Below are 26,545 nucleotides of genomic sequence, written 5' to 3' on the forward strand. Positions count from 1 at the left end.
GCTTCTGTTGATGTTGATGACTTCTATGAAGAAGATCTTGTTAACAATCTTGCCAGTTTGGTATATATAATACAGTAAGTAAATAGCTTTCTTCAACCATATTAAAGTATCACATAATCTATCCAGATTTCTTCTTTTTTCAGTTTTATATGTTTAGAAATGAGTTGAATTTTATTTCATTGCCTATTCTTTTAATATGTAAACAATAATTAATATTTCTTCCTTACAGGCAATTCAACCCTAGAACATGATGAGTTAGTTAACCTTCAAGCAGAAATTGTTAATGCAGCACAAACCGGTACTTTGTACGAGAGTCTTGAAGTTGAGGTTATTAGCAATGACCGATCCTTCTCCCCCAGCCGAAGACCCAACAAGGGGTGTGAGAGCAACAAATACAACAGGAGGTCCAAGTACAGGCAATAAAACGTAAGTCACATTTAAGAAGTAATGAGTTGAAGTAGAGTTTTCTGTAGAGTTACTGTAGTAAAGAACTGGCTTGTATCGTCTTGTCCAAAGTCTTAAATTGTATTCTCATGTGTGGCTTGTAACGAACATAACCATAATGCCTATATCATTACAAAACAACATAACTAATTGGTTCACAGGTATTCTGAGAAGCAAGCTGAAGAAGAGGCATCTAGTGACCCAGGAGTAGAAATCATCTATCAATTCTCAAGCACAATGAGTATACGTTTACAACGGCTGATGCTATTTGAGATTCAACCTTGCATCTCTATATTGGATACCAGTGTAGATTTAACACAATTCTTTCTAAACTCCAATATAGGCTATCAAGCTGTGGTAATACACCATAGGTTTGATACAAATATTCTACGAAAAAAAAGGAATTATTCAATGATTTTTACAGGGTGAAATTGTGCAAAATCTGGGACATTCTTCACATCCATGGAAAATGCCCAGGAGTATCTGATGCAGAGCTCGTCAAAAACAACACTGTAGATATAATCCATGGCTGGGCCAACTTCACTGATCTTGCCATTAATCTGTCAGGAAGTGGTTATACTTCTTTAAATTCAGCATTGTTTATTCCAACTCATCCACGCTAGAAGGTATCAACTCAACAGAGTTTTCTGTCATTGAGGGTGTTTTCCACATATCAATCGCAGATCAACACTAAAAGTTGTTGAGAAATTTGATGTTCAGTTTAATCTAATTGAAGATTTTACAATGGATATTGCAGAACATCTGGATTCCAAGGTTGGTGATTTTTTAATTAATTATAAGTCATTTTCAAATTGTCAATGCAGTTTTTCTCTCTAATTAACCATCCATCTTCTATTTAATACTGCATTATAATAACTAAAATCACCATCAATTGTAGACTAGTGTATCCAATCTAAGAGCAACTTCTTTTTGAAGACTACAGTCCATTTCAAATTTTCAATGCAGGTCTCCCTCTATTTAACCCACTACCTTCTATTAATACTTCCCCCTACCCCAATTTTAAAAGCATCTTCAATTGTAGACTACCGTATCCACTCTAAGAGCAACAAACGTTACTGTTACCATGAATAGGTATAATAAGTTCAATTTATCCACGGAGGCCCAGATCAACACAGGGTTGCTCTTCCCAGCTTCTCGAACTTCACTAAATTCTTATTGGATGCTACACACACAGATCCTCTCAATTTAAGATGCAGGCGAGCATGTTCATACATGCATACATACTGTACATTAATTAAACAAATATCCAGTCAAATGTGTGTACAACAGGGTCATTGTTTAGAAATTGAGCAACGCATTGCTTTTTCAACCTTTGACATCCATTGACAGTTTTCATTTGAGCACCCACAGAGAAGGTACCTTAAGTTAAAATGTCAGACTATGCGAATGAATCTAAGGAAGAAGAGTGCTAGCAGTGGATCTAATCAACTATTGTAAGTATTAAGCCTAAGAAATAAATATTTAGAATATTTATTCTTTGTGTTGAAGTATACAGTGCCAGTAACTACTGTTTATGTGTACACTAAACTGTTTGCCAGTCCAAACTTCTAGCATTCTCTTTATTTGCCTTCTTTCCTTCTTTGGAAATTTAAGATTATATAATCGTTGGGAAAACTAACATTATCAGCTCTATCACTCATTATTTCTGGTCATTAATGGTGATGATTTTTATATTTTTAATTAATAAACAATTTATTGAATCATGGCAATGATTGTTATTAGATTGAGAGAAAATAATTATAAATAGACCACCATGGTTCCTTAGGCAGGATGCTTTACTCTCATTGCCTTATTCTTCGGATGAGATGTAAAGCCGTTGGTCCTGTGTACTTAACAGTGCACATTAAAGAACGTGGTACACTGTTTGAAAAAAGTAGGGGATTGTCTCCCGGTGTGCTGATCTGGTAGGCGCTGCACTGCTGGCTGTCGAGGGTCCGTGGAGGGCCTAATCCGAATTTCCTCAGTTTCCAGTAAAGCTTGAGGACCAGAATAATACATTATAATAACACAGGTTGTGTTAAAATACTTCTATAAAGGAACATTCTTACATTGGAAAGTGTTAGTTCTGTAATTGTAACTTTTTTTTCCCTGAGGTTTTTGTCTGGCACTTATTCATTCGATAGTGACACTTATTTATTTGTTTCAGATTTTTATGAGCCACATTATTCAGTTGCTTTCTTGGATATTGGAGAAGTTACTGTAGAAAGTCCATCGTTTGTACGTGAATATACATTTCATAATGGCTTCAGTCCTGCTATCGGGATGCAATTCAGGATAATGTAATTCACCACACAGTTGGAGCAGGTAAGCAATACCAAAATACTTCTCTTTTCCTTATATAGTAACTTACATTTTAGATTTTAGACAACAACATCGGGGTGATGCCATTTGTCATTGGGCCATCTTCTCTTAGTCATGAAGCTGTTGATAAGTATGTGTGAGAATGTAGTCATCGTTTATAATTGGTACAAGCCTGTTCTTTGATTGCGATGAGTTACAGGTAGGTTCAGTAAGAATATAAACATTTGTAGCATGTTACAAACCGAATACTGTAATTAAGCAATTATGATGAATTAGATTAGATAATGTATAAATGTAAAAATCATAATGAATGGAACAATGTTAATGACGATGAAATAAAAGTGGGAAACCCAAAAAAGACACAAAAAAAGATATAAACATTTTCAATAAATATGAACATTTTTATTATTCATTTTAAAAGATTTTAATTCTGTTTTTCAAATGTTATTATTTTGTCAGTTTGGGGAACTATATTTTGCATTCTGTCAAATAAAATCAATGTATAGATATTATATATGCATACTTGACTTTCATAAGGAAATTTGTCAAAGGACTTTCTTACTCTTCTACCTTCTTTTTCTTAACGTGTACTGATAATGCCATTCCATTGTGTAATCAGACACGTAATTTATAAATTCTGATTAAAATATTACATTTTCCCATTTTCATGTAAATATTTCAGAATCAACCGGAGAATGCAGGTCAAAGTGCAAAACAGTGTGCACCTTGTGGTCCAGACAATGGAAATGCTGGATACGTGAGGGCAAATTTCATGTCTGGTGATAATGGTGCTCCATTTTTTCCATTTCATGGTATACATAATTACCCAGCTATTGCTGGAAGCACAAGATTGCAAGGTATGTAAAAGCATGACATAATCTGGTCCTTACTTGGACAAACCTAGTCCTTACTTGGACAAACCAGTTGAGTTCTATTGCAGGAAACGTATACTCATACTGTTTACACATGAAGCTGAATGCTTATTTGGATAACATAAAATTGCCATTGTATCCAAGTTATCACCACTGTAATGTTGAGGTTGTCCCTTAGTACTGTTTTATCATAAAATATGTCTTTAATATCGGAATACATTTTTGGTGAAACTTACCAAATGAATATGTTTCAACATACTTATTCATTTACAAATAAAGGTATTTTGCTCTTTCTTATCAATAGATGTCACATTCGCTCATTTTGATACTGCGTGTAAGAAAGATCATTACGCTACTATGACCAATCCATCAAATGATGATGGTATCCACCCAATGTCCGCTGTAGGTACTGTACAAAGAAGGTAACAGTCAGAGACAAGAACAGGGTTTACATACATATACCTAATTTAGGGTAAGTACTAATAGTATTTATCCTATATATCTACGGACCACTTGCATTTATCCAAGTTACGTAAATGTAATCATTGTGTATCCTTACTTGCTAGTTGCATTATTTTCATCAACCTAGTACACTTACCTACAATACTTTTTGTAATGTACCGATTTACAATACAAATAAGTGAGAGAGAGACAAGTTATGTTATAGTTGAAAGCTAGCACTGAAGTGTTTATTCTTTATTCTACATCTACTATATATAATAACAATATCGGTAATGGGTAATTAATATGTCAAGGTGGAATGTTTAGTGGTCTCAGCAGAGGGGTCTACTTTAGCCATTAGTGACCATTAAGTAGCCAGGGTTATATAGAAGTGGGTTAACATAATATATATGGTAACAGGTGAAGGAAGTATAAATAATTGGTAGAAAGTAATATTAATCAAGTTCAATACATTACATTCCCTCCCTTCTATTATAAACAATTCTAAGCTATTTATTTATAATTGAATCAAAGCAGCACTGTACTAAGTTATGGTTTAATAACACTTTAAATGTATATGGTATAATGCACTGTATAAAGTAAAATATAAGATCAACATTTTAAATTGTCCAGTAATAATGTCCATAAAAGTTTCTATATTTCAGTTATTAAAAATGTCCATATCTTTCCGGCGGTTTTCTATCGCGAGTAAGGTATACTCTTCGCTGAGCAGTAATAGACTGTGCTTCGACAGTCGATTGTGATGTTTCCACTGTTCAGATTTGGATTAATGAGTTTGAACAGGCCTATAACGCTTCCTGATATGGTCGGCATGACGACGACAAACTCGTCCATCTTCTAGTTTTATCTTGAATGAGATGCGACCGGATTTTAATATTATTGTTCCGGGTAACCATTTCAGATTTTGTCCTCTAAAGTTCTTTATATACACCTACTCTCCTTCTACAAAAGTGCGTTCTTTGCATGACGATCATGGGCTAATTTCTGTTTTTCAAGTTGAGTGATAACACGATCTGCTTGATAAGGGTGTAAAAGATCAAAATGCGTTTTCAATTTTCGGCCATTCAGTAATTCTGCTGGTGTTTTGCCAGTTGTGCTATGAGGTGTATTTCTATATTTAAATAGGAATCTTGAATTGTTTTTTTTTTAACTTTATTTGGTAATCAAGGTTAAAAAACAATAAAATATAATACATAGAAAATAGAAAAACAATTGCACGGAAAAAACAGGCCTTGATTACAAGGAATGCCAAGAAAAGTTAAAAACTTATTTCCACTTGGGTCCTAAAAAGAAGAAACTGATAACAAGAACATACAAATTACAACATAAGAATCTTGCGACTTTTGTTTCGATATATCCATCTTTCATACGTTTCATTGTTTCTTTAAATGTGCGTACAGCACGTTCCGCAAGACCATTCGATGATGGGTGATATGGGGCTGTTAAAGAATGTCTTATTCCATTTCGCTTTACGAATGTATGAAATTCATCACTGGTGAAACATGTTCCATTGTCGGATACTATTTTATCTGGCAATCCATGCGATGCAAATATAAGCCTGAGCTTATCCACTGTGGTATTTGTCGTTGAGGAATTTACCGGAATTACCTCAAGCCATTTTGAGTATGCATCGTATTAAAAACATTTTTCCAATAAATGGTCCAGCATAGTCGATATGTAATCGTGACCATGGTCTATTTGGCCAATTCCATGGGTGCAATGGTGCTTTAGGTGGTAAAGTTTGATTGGATTGGCATGTATCGCACTGCTTTGATATGTCTTTGTCCATATAAGCCACCATAACGAATCCTGAGCAAAACTTTTCATTCTGACAATTCCAGTATGACCGTCATGTAGTGCTTGTAGCAACTGTTTTCTACCAGGCTGTGGAACAACAATTCTCTTTCCCCACAAAATACATCCATCTTGTGTAGAGAGTTCTCTTTGTCAGATCCATCCAATATGGTTGCAAGTTTTCAATTTTTGGATTAGTATTGGGCCAACCCTTTTTAATGTAGTAAAGAACTCGAGAAAGTGTTGGATCTTTAACCGTCCAACCTTTAATATCTGCTGTGGAAACTGGAGATTGGTTCATTGGCTCCATCAATAGAACAGTTTCGGCAGGTTGTGGAATTGATTCTGGTTTTCCTGGCAATGGTAATCTGCTTAAGGCATCCGCATTGGCATGGGACTTTGTCAGTTTGAATCTTAATGTATATTTGTATGTACCTAATTTCAGTGCCCAACGTTGGATTCTAGCTGATGCTTGGCTAGGCACAAGTCTGTCCTCATTAATAAGACCCAGCAATGGCTTATGGTCTGTTACCAATGTGAAATGTCTACCATAAATGTAAGACTGAAATCGCGTTACTCCGAAAACACATGCCAAACCTTCTTTCTCAATTTGCGAATACTTTTTTTCCGCTTCCGCAAGTGTTCTAGATGCAAATGCGATTGGTCTTTCTGTACCGCCCCAATTCCATATTGAGATGCATCACACGATAATATTATTTCCTTTTTTGGATCATAATGTGCAAGTACTCTGCAGGAAAGTAGCAATTCCTTTGATTTATCAAAAGTAGATTGTTCTAAATTTGTCCAGTTCCAAGCTTTATCCTTACGAAGTAAGGCATATAACAGAGCAATTAAGTGTGTTGGATAAGTTTGGTAAAAACTTCATAATAAGATAATAATCCCAAATAAGCTCTCAGTTCTGTCAAGTTTTGAGACGCTGGAGCATCTTTAATTGCTCTCACTTTGGCGTTTGTGGGATGCAATCCCTCTTTGTCGATCAGGTGTCCCAAATAACCAACAGATTTAACCATAAAAACACACTTACTCTTTTTTAGACGAAGTCCAGCATCTGCCAGTCGCTTTAGGACGGTTTCAAGAGTTTCGAAATGCTCAAAATCTTTCTTTCCTGTCGTAATTAATATATCGTCCAGGTATACTGTAACACCTTTAATTCCTTGTAATAGTCCTTCCATGACAAGCTGGAAAATCGCTGGTGCTGAAGAGACTTCAAACGGCAACCGTGTATATTGTAAAGTCCCTTTTGAGTGTTGATTACAACATATTTTCGAGAATCTTTATCCAAGAGTAATTGTTGGTACGCTTGTGACATATGTCCAATTTAGTAAATTTTTCTTCGGGGCAAAGGATACTGATCAACTTTGGCTGCTTTATTTACAGTAATTTTGTAGTCACCACAGATCCTAATGGTAGATTTATCTGCCTTAAGTACCGGAACTATTGGTGCAGCCCAGTCTGAAAACTATATAGGTTCAATAATGCCTTCAAGTTAGTCATCTACTTTCTGTCGCAAAGCATACGGAACATTTCTGGCTTTGCAAAATTTTGGCATTGTCTCTTTATCAACATACATTTTTGCTTCAGTACCCTTAAGGGTACCTAGTTCATCTTTAAATATTTCTTGGTATTTACCAAGCAGTGAACTTAAATCTAATTGGTTTATTACCTTGATTTGTTGCCAGTCCAACTTTATAAACTGAAGCCAGTCTCGACCAATTAGGGTAGGTCCATCTGTTCGCACAATCGTTAACGGTAATATTGTAGTAGTACTCTGGTATGTAACTTCAGCATTAATTTTACCCAAAACATCCATTATTTGTCCAGTGTACGTACGTAGCTTAACTGACGATGGTTCAAGTTTTCTTTCAGGCCATAATTGCCTAAATTTCGTCTGCGACATTATTGATACCGAGGCTCCTGTGTCAATTTCCATTTCAGTATCCAAACCATCTAACAGTATCTTAACTTTCATAGGTGGAGGACTAGACGTGGTCTTTATTCCAAATAATTCTTCATACATTTCTGTAGCTATGTTGCTTGGTTCATCGCTTGGCTCATCTGCCACAACATTTTTAACTGTTTGGGGCTTCCCCTTCTTTTTGCTAAGACAAACAGATTGAATGTGTCCTACCTTGTTACAATAATGGCAAGTTGTTTGCTTAAAATAACATTTGTCTGGCAAATGGTTATTCTTTCCACAGCGAAAACATGGTTTCGACTTCTTATTTGTATTTGACATAACTAGTTTTTATGGCTTCATAAGATTATGTTAACACAATATATGTGCATAAATTGCAATATTATAGCATAATTATCGAATTTTAAAAAGTGGACATTTTTGCCATTTTTCGAAATAATTCCTTTTTTCCCCCGCATTGAAATTTTCGAAAAATTGCAAAATTTCGACCCTTTTATTTGTTTACATAACTAGTTACTATGGCTCTATAAGATGATGTTAACACAATATATATACATAAATGACAATATTATAATAGCATAATTATTGGATATTAAAAAGTGAACATTTTGCAAATTTTCGAAAAATTCCTTCGGTCCCCAGCAGTGAAATTTTCGAAAAATGGCCAAATACTTACCCTTTTATTTTTTGACTTAACTAGTTTTTATGTCTCCATAAGATGATGTTAACACAATATATGTGCATAAATTGCAATATTATAGCATACTTATTGAATTTTAAAAAGAAGAAAATTTGGCAATTTTTCTAAAAAATTCCTTTGGTCCCCCGCAGTGAATTTTTCGAAAAATGTCAAAATTTAGACCTTTTTATTTTTTTACACAACTAGTTACTATGGCTTTATAAGATGATGTTACCATAATATATGTGCATAAATGGCAATATTATAGCATAATTCTTGAAGTTTAAAAAGTGGAAATTTTGGACATTTTTTGAACAATTCCGTAAATTTTGACTTCTTTTTGTAAGCAATTTTGTTTACATTTTCAACTGCAGCTGCAGAGGTTGGCTGCGCCAGATCTCTTACATTTCTTGTTGCAGTTTCGATGCTAGTTGCAATTTCAACAGCTTTTTCCAGTGTCAGTGCTTTTTCTGCCAAAAGACCAAATTCCGTGATTACGGACGCCAAAAACTAGACGATCTCGTAACATTGTATTGAGCGAGGCTCCAAAGTTACAGAATTCTGCCATCGATCGAAGCGATGCCATAAATTCAGGCACTGTTTCATTATCACGTCGAAAGCGTGAGTTGAATTTGTATCGCTGTACAATTTCACTAGGCACTGGACTGTGATGCCCATTCATAGCTGTTACCAGCTCATCGAATGTTTTATCCTTGGGTTTTTCTGGTGTAACCAAATTTCGTAAAAGCTTATAAGATGATGGGCCAATAACTGTTAACAGTGTTGCTTGTTTCTTCTCCTCTGTAGTAATTTCTTTTGCCTTGAAATACAAGTTACTTACTTACTTATTTGTTTTCATAGCTATCCCCAATATTGGGGACATTTCGCCGTCATTGACATTATGTTGACATAGCACAACTTTTCTTAATTTTATGAGAGACGTTAATTTTGATGAGAAGGTCATGGAACACTAATTAATTTTAAAAACAACTAAAAACCTGGGAACTGTAACCCTGACGGGTACTCTCCCTCCGGGTCAAAGGGATCCCGAAACTCATCGGTGGGCAGGGGCGCTCATCTCCCTGTTCAGGACTATTCCTGATGATTACCCAACCTATTTACATTTAAAATTAAAATTAAACATCAAGACATAACTTAATCAACTTAATGACTACTGGACATAGTAGTTATTGTCTTCTATAAAAGATGCTGGAAGCACTTCCTTATATAGTCTTCTCGGTCTAGTTGACTAGCGTTTATATTTCTCTGAAGTATACTTGGGCTCGGTCTTCCTATCAATTTACTTTTTTGGTCATAAAATGTAAGAACTTCGCAGGGATCATAGGTTCTGTCTCCGAATACAGTGTGAAATCCAGTTAGATTGCTGTTGTTGGTAGAATATCGTGTTGGTTATTGCGTAGAGCCTCTGGTTATTGACAACGTACCGCCAATCAGTTTCCTGTTGTTCTTCTTCTTCCTCAGACTCTAGTCTAAAGTCTAAACGCTCAACAAACTGTGACCAATCTTCCCTTCCTTCAATAAATTCTTCAATTTTGCCAATAAGGGCCATTCTCGTCGCCACTGTAGTGTAATGTACCGATTTACAATACAAATAAGTGAGAGAGAGACAAGTTCTGTTATAGTTGAAAGCTAGCACTGAAGTGTTTATTCTTTATTCTACATTTACTATATATTATAATAACAATATCGGTAATGGGTAATTAATCTGTCAAGGTGGAATGTTTAGTGGTCTAAGCAGAGGGTCTACTTTAGCCATTAGTGACCATTAAGTAGCCAGGGTTATATAGAAGTGGGTTAACATAATATATATGGTAACAGGTGAAGGAAGTTTAAATAATTGGTAGCAAGTAATATTAATCAAGTTCAATACATTACACTTTTCATTTAATCTTAACAGTAAAGTTAATCTTTCTGATTGCGTGGAGATGGATTGTGATGCATTTAAGAAAGCAATGATCAGAGATGAAGATGGTGGAATTCTAGGAGGATCACGGCCTGGTTATGTTATTCCTGATTCTCCATACGAGTGGGATAGAGATCCGAGACGTGGACTTAAAATTCCTTATGATGAAAAATGTCCACATAAAGGTTGGTTGTCTGCTTTAATGTTGAATTTTAGCTTTTGTAAACTGTGATTCTTCCCTAAATCTTTCCTCCTATTAAAGTTGCACTCTTGAAACAAGACCAGTCCATTCACCGAGACTGGGCACGCAATTTTATTGTGGCATCCCTTTTTTGAGGAGTAGGAAAATCACTGTGTTGTAGCTGTGATCTTTTATATAATCTGCTCTTTTCATTGGTGTCATGGGTACACATGTCAAGAGCGAATCAGCACATTTATGTCTATCGTTGCAATTGGAGAGACTTATGAGATGTATATGAGAGTTCAACGAATCCTCAAACGTTATGACGTCATTTCCTGAACACAGCTCCAGATCAGAAAATAGTTGTCGGCATCTGGTATGCCAATCCTCAACGCTTAGATGTGTACCATCAAGGTCACTATGTCATGTCAAATAACGGGCAGCTGGATGGAGATATGTTCATATACAATACAATACAATACAATACAAATCTTTCTTTATTCTGGAATAGCTCTTTCAATACACAAGTACTGGTCTCCCAAGAGGTCCAGATTTGGAAAAAAAATACAAGAAAAATAAAAGTAAAAGCTATATTAAAACTATGTACAATAGAAGTTATACAAGATGTTTAAATTCAACTTGACTAAGTGTCTCATAATTTTTACGGATATGTACAGGAAGATTATTCCATAAGGTTGATGCTCTATAATTAAACATTCTCTTTCCATAAATATTGTTCCATGCTGGAACATTTAGAGTTTTTGTTGATTGACTTCTTGTATTTTTTGTGTGAAAAGTGTCCATAAATTTGAATAGATTTGTTAAATAAGATGGTGCTAAACCCTGTAGGCATTTAAATAGCATAATTAATAAATCATTTTCCCATCTGTCATGGACACTCTTCCATTTTAGTGAGGACATCAATTCTGTTATAGGGGTGTACATATCAGCATAAAGAATGATTCTAGCTACTCTATTTTGAAGTACTTGAAGACGATTAACAAGTTCTAAGTTACAATTTGACCAAACATTACTACAGTAATCAAAACAAGGTAATACTATTGCATTAGCAAGTAGTCTTAAAGCAAAATTTGGAATATAATATCTTAATCTACGAATAATACCGATACGTTGTGATACTCTAGAAGCTACTTGTTCAACATGCTGTTTCCATGAAGATATTTAAAATTGTCAACTTTTTCGACATCATTGCCATTAATAGAAAGAGAAATATGGGTTCCAGAAGATCCAAACGTTCAGTTCATGCCAACTCCTGACTCCAGCATTTATGGCGAGAACTATTTTGATCGCGATTGGCAGACTCTTTGGATACTTATACGTGGTAGTGACCCAATTGACATCATCACTACACCGGTTATAATGGTTGACTTTGGTGTGGCTCCTGTTGATGTTTTCTATGAAGAAGATCTTGTTAACAATCTTGCCAGTTTGGTATATATAATAAGTAAATAGCTTTCTTTAACCATATTAAAGTATCACATAATCTATCCAGATTTCTTCTTTTTTCAGTTTCATATGTTTAGAAATGAGTTGAATTTTATTTAATTACCTATTCTTTTAATATCTAAACAATAATTAATATTTTTTCCTTACAGGCAATTCAACCCTTGAACATGATAAGTTAGTTAACCTTCAAGCAGAAATTGTTAATGCAGCACAAACCGGTACTTTGTACGAGAGTCTTGAAGTTGAGGTTATTAGCAATGACCGATCCTTCTCCCCCAACTGAAGACCCAACAAGGGGTGTGAGAGCAACAAATACAACAGGAGGTCCAAGTACAGGCAATGCAACGTAAGTCACAATTTAAGAAGTAATGAGTTGAAGTAGAGTTTTCTGTAGAGTTACTGTAGTATAGAACTGGCTTGTATCGTCTTGTCCAAAGTCTTAAATTGTATTCTCATGTGTGGCGTGCAACAAACATAACCATAATGCCTATATCATTACAAACCAACATAACTAATTGGTATTCTGAGAAGCAAGCTGAAGAAGAGGCATCTAGTGACCCAAAGCACAATGAGTATACGTTTACGGCTGATGCTATGGAGAACCATCCATTTGAGGTTCAGCCTTGCATCTCTATATTGGATACCAGTGTAGGTTTTAACACAATTCTTTCTAAACTCCAATATACTGTAGGCTATCAAGCTTTGGTAATACACCATAGGTTTGATACAAATATTCTACGAAAAAAAGGAATTATTCAATGATTTTTTGATTTTTTCAGGCTGAAATTGTGCAAAATCTGGGACATTCTTCACATCCATGGAAAATGCCCAGGAGTATCTGATGCAGAGCTCGTCAGCAACAACACTGTAGATATAATCCATGACTGGGCCAACTTCACTGATCTTGCCATTAATCTGTCGGGAAGTGGTTACTTCTTTGAATTCAGCATTGTTTATTCCAACTCATCCACGCTAGAAGGTATCAACTCAACAGAGTTTTCTGTCATTGAGGGTGTTTTCCACATATCAATCGCAGATCAACAGTAAAAGTTTTGGAGAAATTTAATGTTCAGTTTAATCTAATTGAAGATTTTACAACGGATATTGCAGAACATCTGGATTCCAAGGTTGGTGATTTTTTAATTAATTATAAGTCATTTTCAAATTGTCAATGCAGTTCTCTCTCTAATTAACCATCCATCTTCTATTTAATACTGCATTATAATTCAAAAATCACCATCAATTGTAGACTAGTGACGTATCCAATCTAAGAGCAACTTCTTTTTGAAGACTACAGTCCATTTCAAATATTCAATGCAGGTCTCCCTCTATTTAACCCACTACCTTCTATTAATACTTCCCCCTACCCCAATTTTAAAAGCATCTTCAATTGTAGACTATCGTATCCACTCTAAGAGCAACTTATGTTGAAGACTAGCCAAAAGTACCTACAAGTCGACACTCCCATAAAAATCCAATTACAGACTACTTTCAAATTTGATTTCATCGGCTGTATAAATCACCTCAAATTAAAGACAACCTCCAGAACAATTGGATAAATATTGGTCAAACATTGGTCAAACAAGGATAAATAAAATATTCTAGGCTTTTCCTTAGGCTTTTTGTCTGGCACTTACTTGTTTTGGGTTCAGGCAGTCTTTAATTTCAGTATTTTGCAACTTAATAACAAGTTGTGTTAAAATACTTCTATAAGGGAACATATTAAGTGGATTGTTTTTAATAACAGATAATGATCACAAATCACAGGAGATCAGGAAAGTGCTAGATATGCACAAGCATGTGATGCGGTATATGCCCAAAATAAAAAGCAGGCAGCAGAGACTTCGAGGCCACAAGAACAGCCAATAGCCAAGGACATATCAACCTTGAAGAATTATAATGTAATTGCTGTAGTTGCGGGTGAAAACGTTTTAAACACGGCACATCTTTTTAAAAAAAAATAGGCATTGTTGCTGGTACAATGCAAACTTCACTCTCACAAAGCATAAACACCTTAAAAACCAGAATCTCGCCAAAACCTAGATTATCTCAAAATATTTCCTGCCCTTTATATAGTCCGTACAGCTTATTACCCACACAGTACATATCTTTTACTTACCTGTTCTGCCAGTAGGTAATTGAAAAATCAGCAAATTTTGTCAAATTAACAAGTGGCAACACTTGTACAGGTAAGAAGAATAAGAAAACTTAATTTTTTTTAATTAATTATTTTATTGTGTTTTTCTATAGGAGATAACCCAGAAGCCTAGAAGTAGAAATGAATACTTTTACAGGTAAGCTTTAATATAGTTTATAAACAAAGTATGTAAAATAAGAATACTTCTTTTGCTAATAGAAGAGACAATTCCAGAGTGCCATAAAATCAAGACCATATATTTGTTGGTTCTAAACATGGGAAAAAATTTTATGGTAGATCTTATAAGTTCTTCAATGCAATCAGTGCAATCAAAGTACTTAATGTACAGATAGATATTAGGAATATATTAAATTGTTAACTTTTCATTTATTATTGATCAGCAGATGAAACTTTTAAAGAAGAAGAAAACATCACAGGTAAGCTTATAAAACATTACTAATAAAAATCTATACCAGCTGGTGCTGAGGTGAGGTGAAATTAAGATTGACTCTTTCTATGAAGTTCTTTTTTAGTGTTAAAATTAATTAATCCATGTCCCATTTTCCATTCCAATCTGTCCCTGTGTCATAAGAAATGTTTAAGAGTTGTGCAACTGTAGATGCCGGAAATGGCACTTATCAGACACAAATTAGATTTTCGTAAACATTACATTCTTAACATTTTATTGTTGTTTATCAGCAGATGATGCTGATAGTTATGGACAACTAGAAATTGCCACAACATCAGGTAAGTCTACTACAATATTAGCAGCAAAACATTTGAAAACACAAATGTACAATGTATCAAGAACGAAAATGTATAAAATATTAATGTTATAAATTGTTTTTGTTTACTACTATAGGAGATGACCTATACAACCATGACGATCTCACAGGTAAGTTTATATTTAAAAAGGTTCGTTCTTCACATGCCAAAGAGCATTCAATTGGTTAAAGAGCAGTGCATATATATGATTAGACTGGGTTCCAGCCCGTAAATAGTAAAGATAAATAATTTGGCACATATGGTATGATAACCTACGTCATTCTTATCGGATGTTTGCGGGCATGCAAATCGATTTCTTCACATATTTCCCCAGTGCGTAAATCTGAGTATTATATTATACGTATAAAACGCCATATGTGCCAAAATTTACGGGCTGGAACCCAGTCTAATATAGAATGGATGTCTGAGGTTGTCATATGTACCTGTAGGCCTATACTTCTGTATTTAAGCATTTTAATTGGAATATTGTTGAACATTAAAGGGAAAGAGATCAATATAGTGTTATTTTTTAACAAGTACAGTACTACAGTAGTTATAAAATATGGGCCGGTTGTTGGTCGCAAATATTCAATTTCTCGATTCCAAGTGGATAGCTGTTATGTGACATCAAAATAGGACAAATTTAGGACAAATACATCTGTAAGAGATGATAGAATAATTGCATTTTTGTTTTTCTCATTTTGCAGGCAAGAAAGAGGTAGCGAAATTGTTGACATCAAATCCTGGATTCTCAATTCAAAATTGGATAATTATAAGGATGAAAGTTAAGAATGAAAAAATGATGCTGATGAGTTTTTGATTTTAAAAGATTTGAAAATAGATATAACATAACGTATGTTAACGTTCTGATTGATATACTTGTTTTTAATAGTGTTACCATATCAATTTGTCAGGCTGTTGCAACTATGGGCGCGTTTATACAACACGCTATTACACGCATATTCAACACGCCTACGAGAAGTGTGTTCTATAACATCGAAGCGATTCCGTGTAATGAGATTTTAATTGCAAAAAAGGCTACTTGGCTGAATCCTAACATTTTGTGGATTCCCGGTTGCTGTTATTATTATAAATAATAGTGTAATTTGATATTTGGGCTACAATAGTCTATAGATTATAGCATGGATTAATTAGTTTAAACTAATTAATACATGGTTATATACTACAAGTTGATCAATTTGGAAATGTTTGCAATATTAAAAGTGTAATTTGATATTTGGGCTACAATAGTCTATAGCATGTATTAATTAGTTTAAACTAATTGATTCCGTAAATCTTCTAATTGTAACCCTGGGTTATTATTTTTTGATTGTTTTTTAGGGTGGGTTACTATTAGAAGTGGGGGGGGGGGGGGGGGAAAGGGGATTACTATTGGAGTAGTGGGTTATTATTACTAATCTTAAATTAGGCACCTGAAAATAGTAACCCACCCCAACTTTTCCGGTCAGCAAATCATAGAAAAATAATAAAACAGTACGAATAAATAAATTTGTTTGAACTTTATTTTATAAACTCAAAAACACTCAGTCCTCCCGAGATCAACATGCATTATCTCCTTATTTTCAAAATATTGCTGCATAATAAACGACCAGTCTTAATGTCATTTTTTCAATAGTTTTTGTGACTCTAATAATAACCTCCCCCATGGGTTAGTAGTAGTGGGTTATTATTATAGATTGACTTATAAGTTGGGTTACTACTAGAAGGGGGGTTACTATTAGAGTGTGGGTTACTATTAGAATTGACGGTACATGGTATAATACAAGCTGATCAATTTGGAAATGTTCACAATATTAAAGTGTAATTTATTAAGTTATTCAGTGATTAAATATTTCAAAGTATTTCAGCTAGAATGTCAATGTTTCTAATTTATTTTTCTTTACATTATGATCATTTATTTATACATAAAAATCATCACATATAAGACAAGAACAATTGTCCTGTAATTGATCCTGCTGGAGATAGATTTCATACATGTTAAAAACGTCAAATGTTTTAAAAAAAATTACCGGTATGAATATGAAAATATGAAGCACAATTAGTGTAGTATGTTCCTTAATAAAATTCTTAAAATTAATACTGTAACAGACTGAAATTAGGAACTATCCAGTGTATGTTAGATTCAATTAATAGTATTCCTAACACAGTACATTACTGTAGCAGCTTTGAGCGAGTAGCCAGATTTCTAATTCTTACATGATTGTACAGTAGAACAAATCATCAATAAAATAATCCAATACTTTTACTGGATTTGGACATCAGATGAATCTCTGATGAATCTAAAGATGTTAAAAACCACATGGACAATTGTTATTTAAATATTTTCAACGTCATGACAATACAAATTACATATTTAGAATATGACATCAACTAAGAACAATATAGCCATAGAAAATGAGAAAAACTGCAACCAGCTGCCCAAGAACATTTACTCCATCAACACATCAGACACTAGGCCTATATGAAAAGGAAAAAGACATTATTAATGTTAACACAACGAGTACCAGACAACATAACTCTTTTGGGATCATTTCAGCCACCAGTTATTGCGGCCGTCAGTTATGCCAGTACATTTTTTTTTTAAATTTATTTTACATGTGCCAATAAGTATGTGTGATTTTTATAAATAAAGTTGTTTTGTTTCCGTTTTGGTTTTATTCTGCAAATTGTGGTTTTTTGAATGTTGGAAATTAGTTTATTTATTATTAGTTACCATTACCAATATTAATAATTAATATTCATTTTATCGATAACAGGATTATGGTTTCTGTATCAAGTTATAAACTCCAAGTGCATAAGAAATGAAGAAGTACAATTAAAAAAACGGGAAATATTGTGTTTATGAGATGAGCCTTTGTTGTTTGGGGTATCATGTATAATAATGATATGCAGAAATAAGAAAAGACGTAAACAAAAGAAATATACGATTAATTATTATAATTAATCATTAAAACTAGATGTTAGATTAGTAAAATTTGTTTTGTATTAAGACACATTGATTAGTATTTATCGGCTGTTTAATAATTAATTAATATTTACTATATTCATAAAAACATTGCGCGGCTGATACTTGACTAGATACTAAACTAGTTTAATGGCCATTTAGTTCTGTGTTTATTTATGGCTATTTGGAGGCCTCCTTTTGTTTGGTGCGCATACAAAAGTGGGCCCGATCATCCGTTTAACACCCATACGCGAATCCTGGGCGAATATCTACTAGGCCTATTCTAGGCCTACCTAGCTAGGCTTAGGCTAGGGCCTAGCCTAGGCCTACCTAGCTAGGCTTAGGCTAGGGCCTAGCCTAAGAAAGATAAGCTAAATAGGCCTAGCTAGGCCCCTGGGCTAGTTATTTAATTTTGGCCCTAATTAATAGCGATATACAGTACTATGCGGCGACTATAATAGGCTAGGCCTAACCTTTTAGCTTAGCTGACTAGGCCTATGCAACTAGTTTTTAAAATTGGTACCAACTCACCTCACGCCCAGCCAGGCGGCAAAGGCCGCATCACTTAGACCTAGGCTAGGCCTTCTAGGCCTAGAATAGAAGACACCGACAACAAATTAAAAGACATGCCTCTAGGACCTAGATTATTTATAAATTTGGTGAAACAGAATTTAACCGTTTAATTATTTTGTTTTATATAAATTGTAGCCTTAAGGATTGACAGAAAATAAACTTAGATAGGGGTCAATCGGTTGATTTTACTTCCCTCTTTTTACTCGGGGTACCCGAGTCTAGGACTTATTAGTGTAAAATGGCCTTAAGGGTAATAATAAACTCCCCTTAGCACAGCGATTGTGGTATGAAAACGTTAAGGGGAAAGACAAAAAGGGTTATATCTGCCATTTTACCTACAAAATAAAAAAAAAGTTTGTATCGTAATTGGAATCATTAACATATATGTTGAAACGCAAAAAAGAATATATTTAGCCGATATTTTGGTTTAAAACGGTTGGAATACCATCTTTCCCACTACACCTGTACAAACCCATTTGCATAACAACGCCGACATACCACCAACGATGAGATATAAATTCTTTTCTAAACACGTAACGAAGAGAACTATAATTCCTTTTTTTCTGACATTCAATTGTTAGTCACTCGCGGCGGTCAACGCGCCACACTGTTGAATTTTGATGTTGTTAATCTTTTACATTATATTATCCTAAATTAACCTGACTCTCTAAATATCTCTCTTTCAAAATAAAAGAAAAGCATTTTATATTTATTTTAAAAAAAAGAAATCCGTAGAGATTCGAACCCCAGCCAGTAGAGCTGAGAGAATTCAATCCAAACGATAGTTACTAGAGCACTACCCGTTATGCCACAATGTACACGAGTAATAAAGGTGACAATAGTATAGTCTTATACGCGCTTCATATTACGTCATTCTAATCGTTACGTCATAAATTTGCATATTCATGACGTAATTTTGAGGAAACGAATCTAGTTTTAACCTTGCTATTAACCAGAGGGCCGGATAGCTCAGTTGGTAGAGCGTCGTGGAACACGATTATCGTGGGTTCAAACCCCATGCCGGTCGGTGGAAAAGAGTTAAAGCTATGCGAGCTTCTGTGTTTGGGGTTCACAGATTTAAACGTCCCCCTTTCCACCACACATTATGAGGCAATAACATCAAAGCATCTGATGTGTGGTACCCCCAAGGCTGTGAGAGAGCCTTACCGTGCTAGAGGCAAGGGAGCACACCATCATTTTTTTTTTGGCTTCCCGCCTCTTTCCGATCTCGTAAATTTTATGTTTGGCGCCCTCAATTTTAAGAACACCTAAGTTATGTCAGAAAATTAGGAACAGATAAATAGAAATGTGTAAAGATGCCGATGCCTAGCCTGGCTAGTGTATTCTCTCTATTTATTTAAATACATATGCATTATTGTAATAAATAATTTCACAATTTCTGTGTGAATTATTAACTTTGAACAAACGAACATTATTCCAAACCATGTACTACATTTTACTGTGTTTGATCATGAATAAATGAAATGAATTAAGTGAATAATTGATCATGAGAAATCAAAACAACTGATACAATGAATTAAATGATGAACAACAGCAGCCATACAACCAACCCATTGATTGCTACTCCTATACAAATATTGATCAGTTGGTATGCCGTGCGTTATTATGCAAATGAGTTGGTGCAGGTGTAGTGGGGAAGATGGTATTGTTATTCATTGCGGTCAACACGCCACTCCGGGCGGGAACCTAGCAGATCCCCTCATTTAGTTTGAAAGAAATCTCGAAAAGAAATCCATCTGGAAAAGATCTACACACATGTTCTAGCTATTCCAAATCCATTATAAAAATAATACCATTTATAATGCAAATGGCGAATGTAAAAAAAAACAGACGTTAAGGCGAAATCGCAAAATTATATTTGTTGACAAATGTTATGGACATTTTAATTCACGTTCATTCCCGTGATATAGTATAGTTTAAACTACACACTGTTCTAGCTATTCCAAATCCAGTATAAATTATAATACCATTTATAATGCGATGTAGGCCTAGGCCTAGGCCTAAATGGCGAATGTTAAAAAAACAGACGTTAAGGCGAAATAGTAAAATTATATTTGTTGACAAATTTTATTGAAATTTTAATTCACGACTGCTTTAATCTCACTCTTCCCTGATATAGTGTAGTCAAAACTACTATCACACATGTTCTAGCTATTCTAAATCCACTAAAAAATAATAATACCATTTATAATTTGCAATGTAAATGGCGAATGTTAAAAAAACAGACGTTAAGGCGAAATAGTAAAAAGAGCTGTCCCCAATTAAACGAGGGGTTCTACTATAATATAAATGTAGGCCTACACTATAATAGCTTATGAGAAGAAAAATTTACTACCCAAATGTTATAATGTAAAAGAAAAATACTAGTATCAAGTTTTTTTTAAAAAAATAACTTAGGCGCACTTTTAGTAAAAAAAATGTTGTAAATGTATAGTAGAACCATAGGCATCATATTTTGAAAAATAAAAAATGTCCAAATCATCTAAAATTCTAGTAAATTACCCAATTTTTATACCAAAGATAAATAAATACATATAGAATTATTGTACCAAATTTGAACAAAATTGAAGTTGGTTAAGTATTTTTCCACGATGGTTTTTGAATGATGTTTTTACAGTTTTATTTTATCCAAATAATACTAAATTTCTCTCACTAATAAAAATCTAACTTTTCGATATACTGTATTACAATTTTGGAATTATTAATACTCTTTTATGAGTGGAACACACTTATGCTATTAAATATTAAAATGTAATGTAATTATTAGTCATTAATTAGATATTACTTAACTTTTTTTCCCCGTTATTTGAAACCTACGCGAAATAATAAGAGAGGACGCTGTTTTACTGGTAATAGATATGGTTATTATGTGTTGTATTCTTCCGCTCGAGTATTCTTTAACCCCACAGACTACATCGCCCAGATAAATAGCGAGATCCTAAATATTTTTGTGTTCTTATATACTATAGGAAAGATGATTCCATTTTGCTAAAGGAACCTTTAGAAATACAATAGCTTTATTTATTTGCAGTTTATTCAACAAGAAACGGAAACTAAATATCTAAATAAATAAAGTATAGACATAATGAATTAAATTAATAAGTACTTTTAGTACGAGAAAATGTATTATCAATGGGCAAAATGTGTAGCATTGATGCCATAAAAAATAAATTGACGAGTATCGGTAGCCTAAATATGTAGGCTTAGCTCGTGGTTCAGTGTAGCGGAGGAAATTCACTTTAGCTGCGTATCCTTATTACCACAACGCGAGAGAAATTGGCCTAACGGGTAGGCCTAGGACTTGTAGTGTGGGGGGCCTAGAAAGTCAAGCAGAGTGCCTCGGCCAACCTACGTTCCCTAGTAGGTAGAATGTTAATTTAGACCAGGCCATTTTTAAATAGGGCTGTATAGCGGAAATAGTTCTGGTGGTTCTACTTATATTTATTTGTATTAAATGATTTACCAAATCCTATACTTATACTACCTTAACAGAAAAATTAGTAATAAACTAATAATTACTTCTACGGGAAAATATTTTATATCGACGGGGCAAAAAATATCTGCATTCCGAAACAATAAGTTGACGAGTCTCAAAAATTGTGGGCCTAGCCTAGGCCTAGCTGGCCTATCCGTTGTATTGTATTGTATAGCAATACACTTTTTATACTTAGCTAGGCCTAGGCCCCTAGCTAGTAGTTTTTTTATTGGAATGTGGAAGGATGTCTTCGTATCAAATTAGCTTTGGATACAAATTGGTTTTTTTAAGGTAAAAGTGGATGCAACAATAGAATAGGCCTAGGCATAATCATAATAATAGGCCTAGGCCTAGTATTAGCTCTAGGAATACAGGTCAACCCGTACCCATGCCAACTCGTACCCACCAACTCGTACCCAAATTTTGGCTTACTCGTACCCAAAATTTTGGCTGACCCGTACCCATCATTGGCTGGCCCGTACCCAAGTTTAATGCTATTTAAAGTATATTTATATTACATTTAAACCCAGTTTTATTACATTTTTAGATACCAATCATATGTTCGATATTAATAAATGGCAAAAACTATTGACCTAAAAAGTATAATAATATGTACAGACTCGTACGAAAAAAGCACAGCTTTCATCGTATTTGCGTACGTCGTATTTGGTCAAGTTAATACTTGAGGGCGCTGTTTTATATGGCTCTGTCAGATGTCAGTGGTCGGCTGTGCTGCATTCTATTTTTTTTTTTCATTTATGAGTTTATTAATCTATTATTCTCTACGAATAGTAGTACACGGAAATTGAAATACCCACTAGCCTGTGATGATGAAAACTTGAATTATTAAAAGTAAACATGAATATCTTTTATACATAATTTGTATTTTCATTTTATTTTACAGATAATGAAGTAATGTGCTTTTTGAAAATCGTTTTAAAACGAATGGTTTTTGTTGTTTTGTTTTGCAAGTTTTGGAAAATATTAAACTGTTTTAACATTTCGAAAATATTTAATACATTTTTAAGTAGTCACTCGTATTTTAAAATCACGAAACTATTTAAGTGGATACCAGCCTCATTGCTGCTATGAGCATTTAGTAGTATATTATGATTATTGCCGTTTATCTAGTATACAATGACGGATGTGAGAGTTAATAAAAGGTAACCTCCAATAATTTAACATTTAATTACAAACGACGACATTTGCTGTTATTACGTTTTCATTTTATAATGATTATTACTGTATTATTATGACTAAAAACCGAAATAAATACTACTAAACCTTAAAAAAATCATCTTATCACTGAAAGATACGTAAGTACTCAGACACGTGTAGGTAGGCCTTCAGAACGTTTATATTATTTTAGTAAATAAGACGACATCCGTTGCCATGGAAAAGCGATCGTAGTTCATTCATTTGTCTTATTTGACACATTATAGAATGCGTATTTTTTTTTAAAAAGGGAATCCCTCGTCAGCAAAAACACGTAGCTGTAAGTTAATGAGCAAACATCTACCAAAAATGTTTAATCACCGTAAACAAACAGATAATTTTACTGAATTATTTAAGAAAAAAAAAATAAATAGAAAACGATCATACGCCACATTGCGTTGTCTATTTTTGGACACACTACAAATGGACCCGTACAAATGCGGTTTTTTTTATATTAAAGAGGAATCCCCATTCAGCAAAAACACGTAGCTGTTATAGAAGAAAATCTGCCAAAATGTTTAATTGCCTTACATTACGACAATACGTGTATATGATCATTTCACTGAATTATTAATAAATAAAATATATGGAAAACGATCATACGTCATTACTGAGTCGTCTCTTTGACGCCGGGCCGCCCTATAAATGCGTGTTTTTTTTATAATAAAAGGTTAATCCCGGTCAGCAAAAACACGTAGCACGAAATCTACGAGTAATTCGAACCCATAGCCCAGCAGGCTTTTTGCTTAAAACAGGGCGTTGTTAATTCAACCAATTTTAAATATACCAATACAATAGAAATAATAATTACTTGATCGAAGGTAATCAGGGAAGATAATGAGAATAAAATAAAAGAATAAAAATTGATAAGTATTATACGTTGTTGGTACTTTACCTGGGCTTAATTGAATTGTAATACTAACTATACAACAGTTAAAATATTTTTTTATTAATTAATGTTCTCTTACGTAAATAAAAAAGACACATCAAACATACGTTTATAAAACTATAATACTACATTTAAATAAATGTTAACAAATATATGCCTAATTAAACGAAGTCTACAATCAAATCAATGGTCATTTTTATTAGCACACATTTCACCGAGACCTGTAAAATAAAAAAACAATTTAAATATAAAAATATTCATACGGCAAAAGCATACCACTAGTTTTGCGCCGATCAAACCATTACAAGTAATTATTCAAATTGGGTACGCCAAATAATGGGTACGAGTAAGCCAAAAATGGGTACGGGCAAGCCAAATAATGGGTACGAGTAAGCCAAAAACTTGGGTACGAGTAAGCCAAATATTTAGGTACGAGTTGGCATGGGTACGGGTTGGTTTGGGTACGGGTTAGCCAAAGTGGGTACGAGTTGACCAATTATTTGGGTACGGGTTAGCCAAGTTGGGTACGAGTTGGCATGGGTACGGGTTGGTTTGGGTACGGGTTGACCAGCACCCGTACCCTAGGCCTACTAGCTAGGCCTATAGTCTATTATAGCTCTAGGCCTAGTTAGGCTAGCTAGGCCTATATGACAGATCTGTTTTCTTCTTCTTTCTTTTATGGGAATGGGTTAGGCCTATAAGGCCTAGCTAGGCTAGTATTATTACTATAAAGGCTATATCGTTAGTCTAGTATCAAGCTAGCCTAGGCCGAAGACCCTATATTCAATTAGGCCTAGCTTAGATATCAATTGGTTTTTCTGTTGACAGCTTTCATTCTAAAAACTAGGAAATGTAATTTTGGTTTAAGGTTTATTTTGTTTAGGCCCAGCAGGCTAGCCTACATGCTGGGACCTATCATCCTAGTATTGGCCTAGCCTATATACCAATACCTAATAAATACAGTACAATCTATCCGCATGTCCTATATTAAACACCAAACCAAAGACTATTCAGGGTTATATGTAACAAATACGATGTAAATAGGCCTATATGCTTTTTATAAATCAACTTCAGTTCCAAAAAGTCAATATTTATATAGTTAAAAACAAGGAATATTTAAATAACGCTAACTGTTACGCCGTACACATCTTTTGATCGATTCAATAAGCAATATTTTATAATTCGAGATCTGTGCTGACTTGTCTGTGTTCTTGAGTGATTCTTCAGACAAGACATAAAGTTGTTGGGTCACTGTCTGTACGACCTAATAATTAATAATTAATTAAAAAATTAGTAGAATTGTTATTGTTTCTTCAGAAGAAAAAAATCTCAAAATGACCAACAGAAGACGACTGGATATGTGTTTTGAAGCATCACATATTAGAAGACAAGACCCAGATGGACATTTACTGTATTCTATTTGAAGGAAAAGGTAATCTTATAATAGGCTTACTAATATTTTATGCAGTGTAGTGAAATTCAGGCATCACTGCATCAGTGGAAAATTCAGAATGTTAACACCAGACCATGATTTACTGGCTAATTGTTAAAAAGTGATATATTGTGATATATGCAGTAGTTATTTGAAAAAAACCATAAATCATTAATTAAAAATACTGTTGCAGCCAATGGCGCAATTGCAGATAATTCTTCTTTTTATAAAAAAAAGTGCAAAAAAGAATTATAAGGCTTCCATTTCAGCAGGGCTTGATTTTTGGTTTTGTTGTGACTAGCCCACTGGGCAAGATAACTTAACTTAATTATATTAAGCCTATAGTTTAAGTAAATGCTAAATTAAATTATAAATAAACAACTATAAAATAAAATTATTTTTAATTTACACTAAAATATGTTTTAATGTTAATAATAAATTAAGTACAAAGTACTGTAAAATATTTCATCCCAATTGTTAATTAACTTAATCAACGGGTAAGTATAATGTTCCCTTAGGTTGCTTTCTTGGATATTGGAGGAGTTACTGTAGAAGGTCCAGCGGTTGTATACATTTCATAATGGCTTCAGTCCTGCTATCGGGATGTTTGGTACTTCAGGACTAACAATTCAGGATAATGTAATTCACCACACAGTTGGAGCAGGTAAGCAATGCCAAAATACTTCTCTTTCCCTTATATAGTAACTTACATTTTAGATTAATCTGCTGTTCTGTCTTTCCTGGTACATATCAAGACCGCTACAATGCTGAGGATATATCGTGGCCAGCAGGTATTGAAATTGAGAGCTCCAGAGATGTCATCCTACAAGACAACACTGTGGTAGGCTCTGAGATGGTGCTGTACCATGTCAGTGGGGAGATTGTGACGTTGAAAGTCAATGGAGCAACAACGAAGGCCATACTTCTTTGCACGGTGTTCATGACGAGGGATGGTCAGAGAGACTGCACACAGATTGCCAATTTCTTCATCT

The 26,545-nt window shown here is 34.1% G+C and overlaps 1 protein-coding gene across 2 annotated transcripts; it reads left to right on the forward strand.

Annotated features, from left to right (window-relative positions):
* Positions 1-3,490: 3,490 nt before the first annotated feature.
* On the forward strand, positions 3,491-14,375 carry LOC144845204 (fibrocystin-L-like). 2 transcript variants are annotated; one of them, XM_078702386.1, is made up of 5 exons: positions 3,491-3,623; positions 10,428-10,618; positions 12,231-12,427; positions 12,861-13,208; positions 14,332-14,375. In XM_078702386.1, the coding sequence occupies exons 2-3, from the start codon at positions 10,456-10,458 to the stop codon at positions 12,362-12,364; spliced, it is 297 nt and encodes a 98-aa protein (XP_078558512.1). In that variant the 5' UTR covers positions 3,491-3,623; positions 10,428-10,455; the 3' UTR covers positions 12,365-12,427; positions 12,861-13,208; positions 14,332-14,375. The 2 variants fall into 2 exon arrangements, with proteins under 2 accessions (XP_078558512.1, XP_078558511.1); XM_078702385.1 differs by lacking the exons at positions 3,491-3,623; positions 10,428-10,618 and adding an exon at positions 11,017-12,079.
* The last annotated feature ends 12,170 nt before the right edge of the window (positions 14,376-26,545 follow it).

The sequence above is a fragment of the Antedon bifida genome, chromosome 6, assembly GCF_963402885.1.
Source record: "Antedon bifida chromosome 6, ecAntBifi1.1, whole genome shotgun sequence".
In the NCBI taxonomy this organism is placed as follows: domain Eukaryota; kingdom Metazoa; phylum Echinodermata; class Crinoidea; order Comatulida; family Antedonidae; genus Antedon; species Antedon bifida.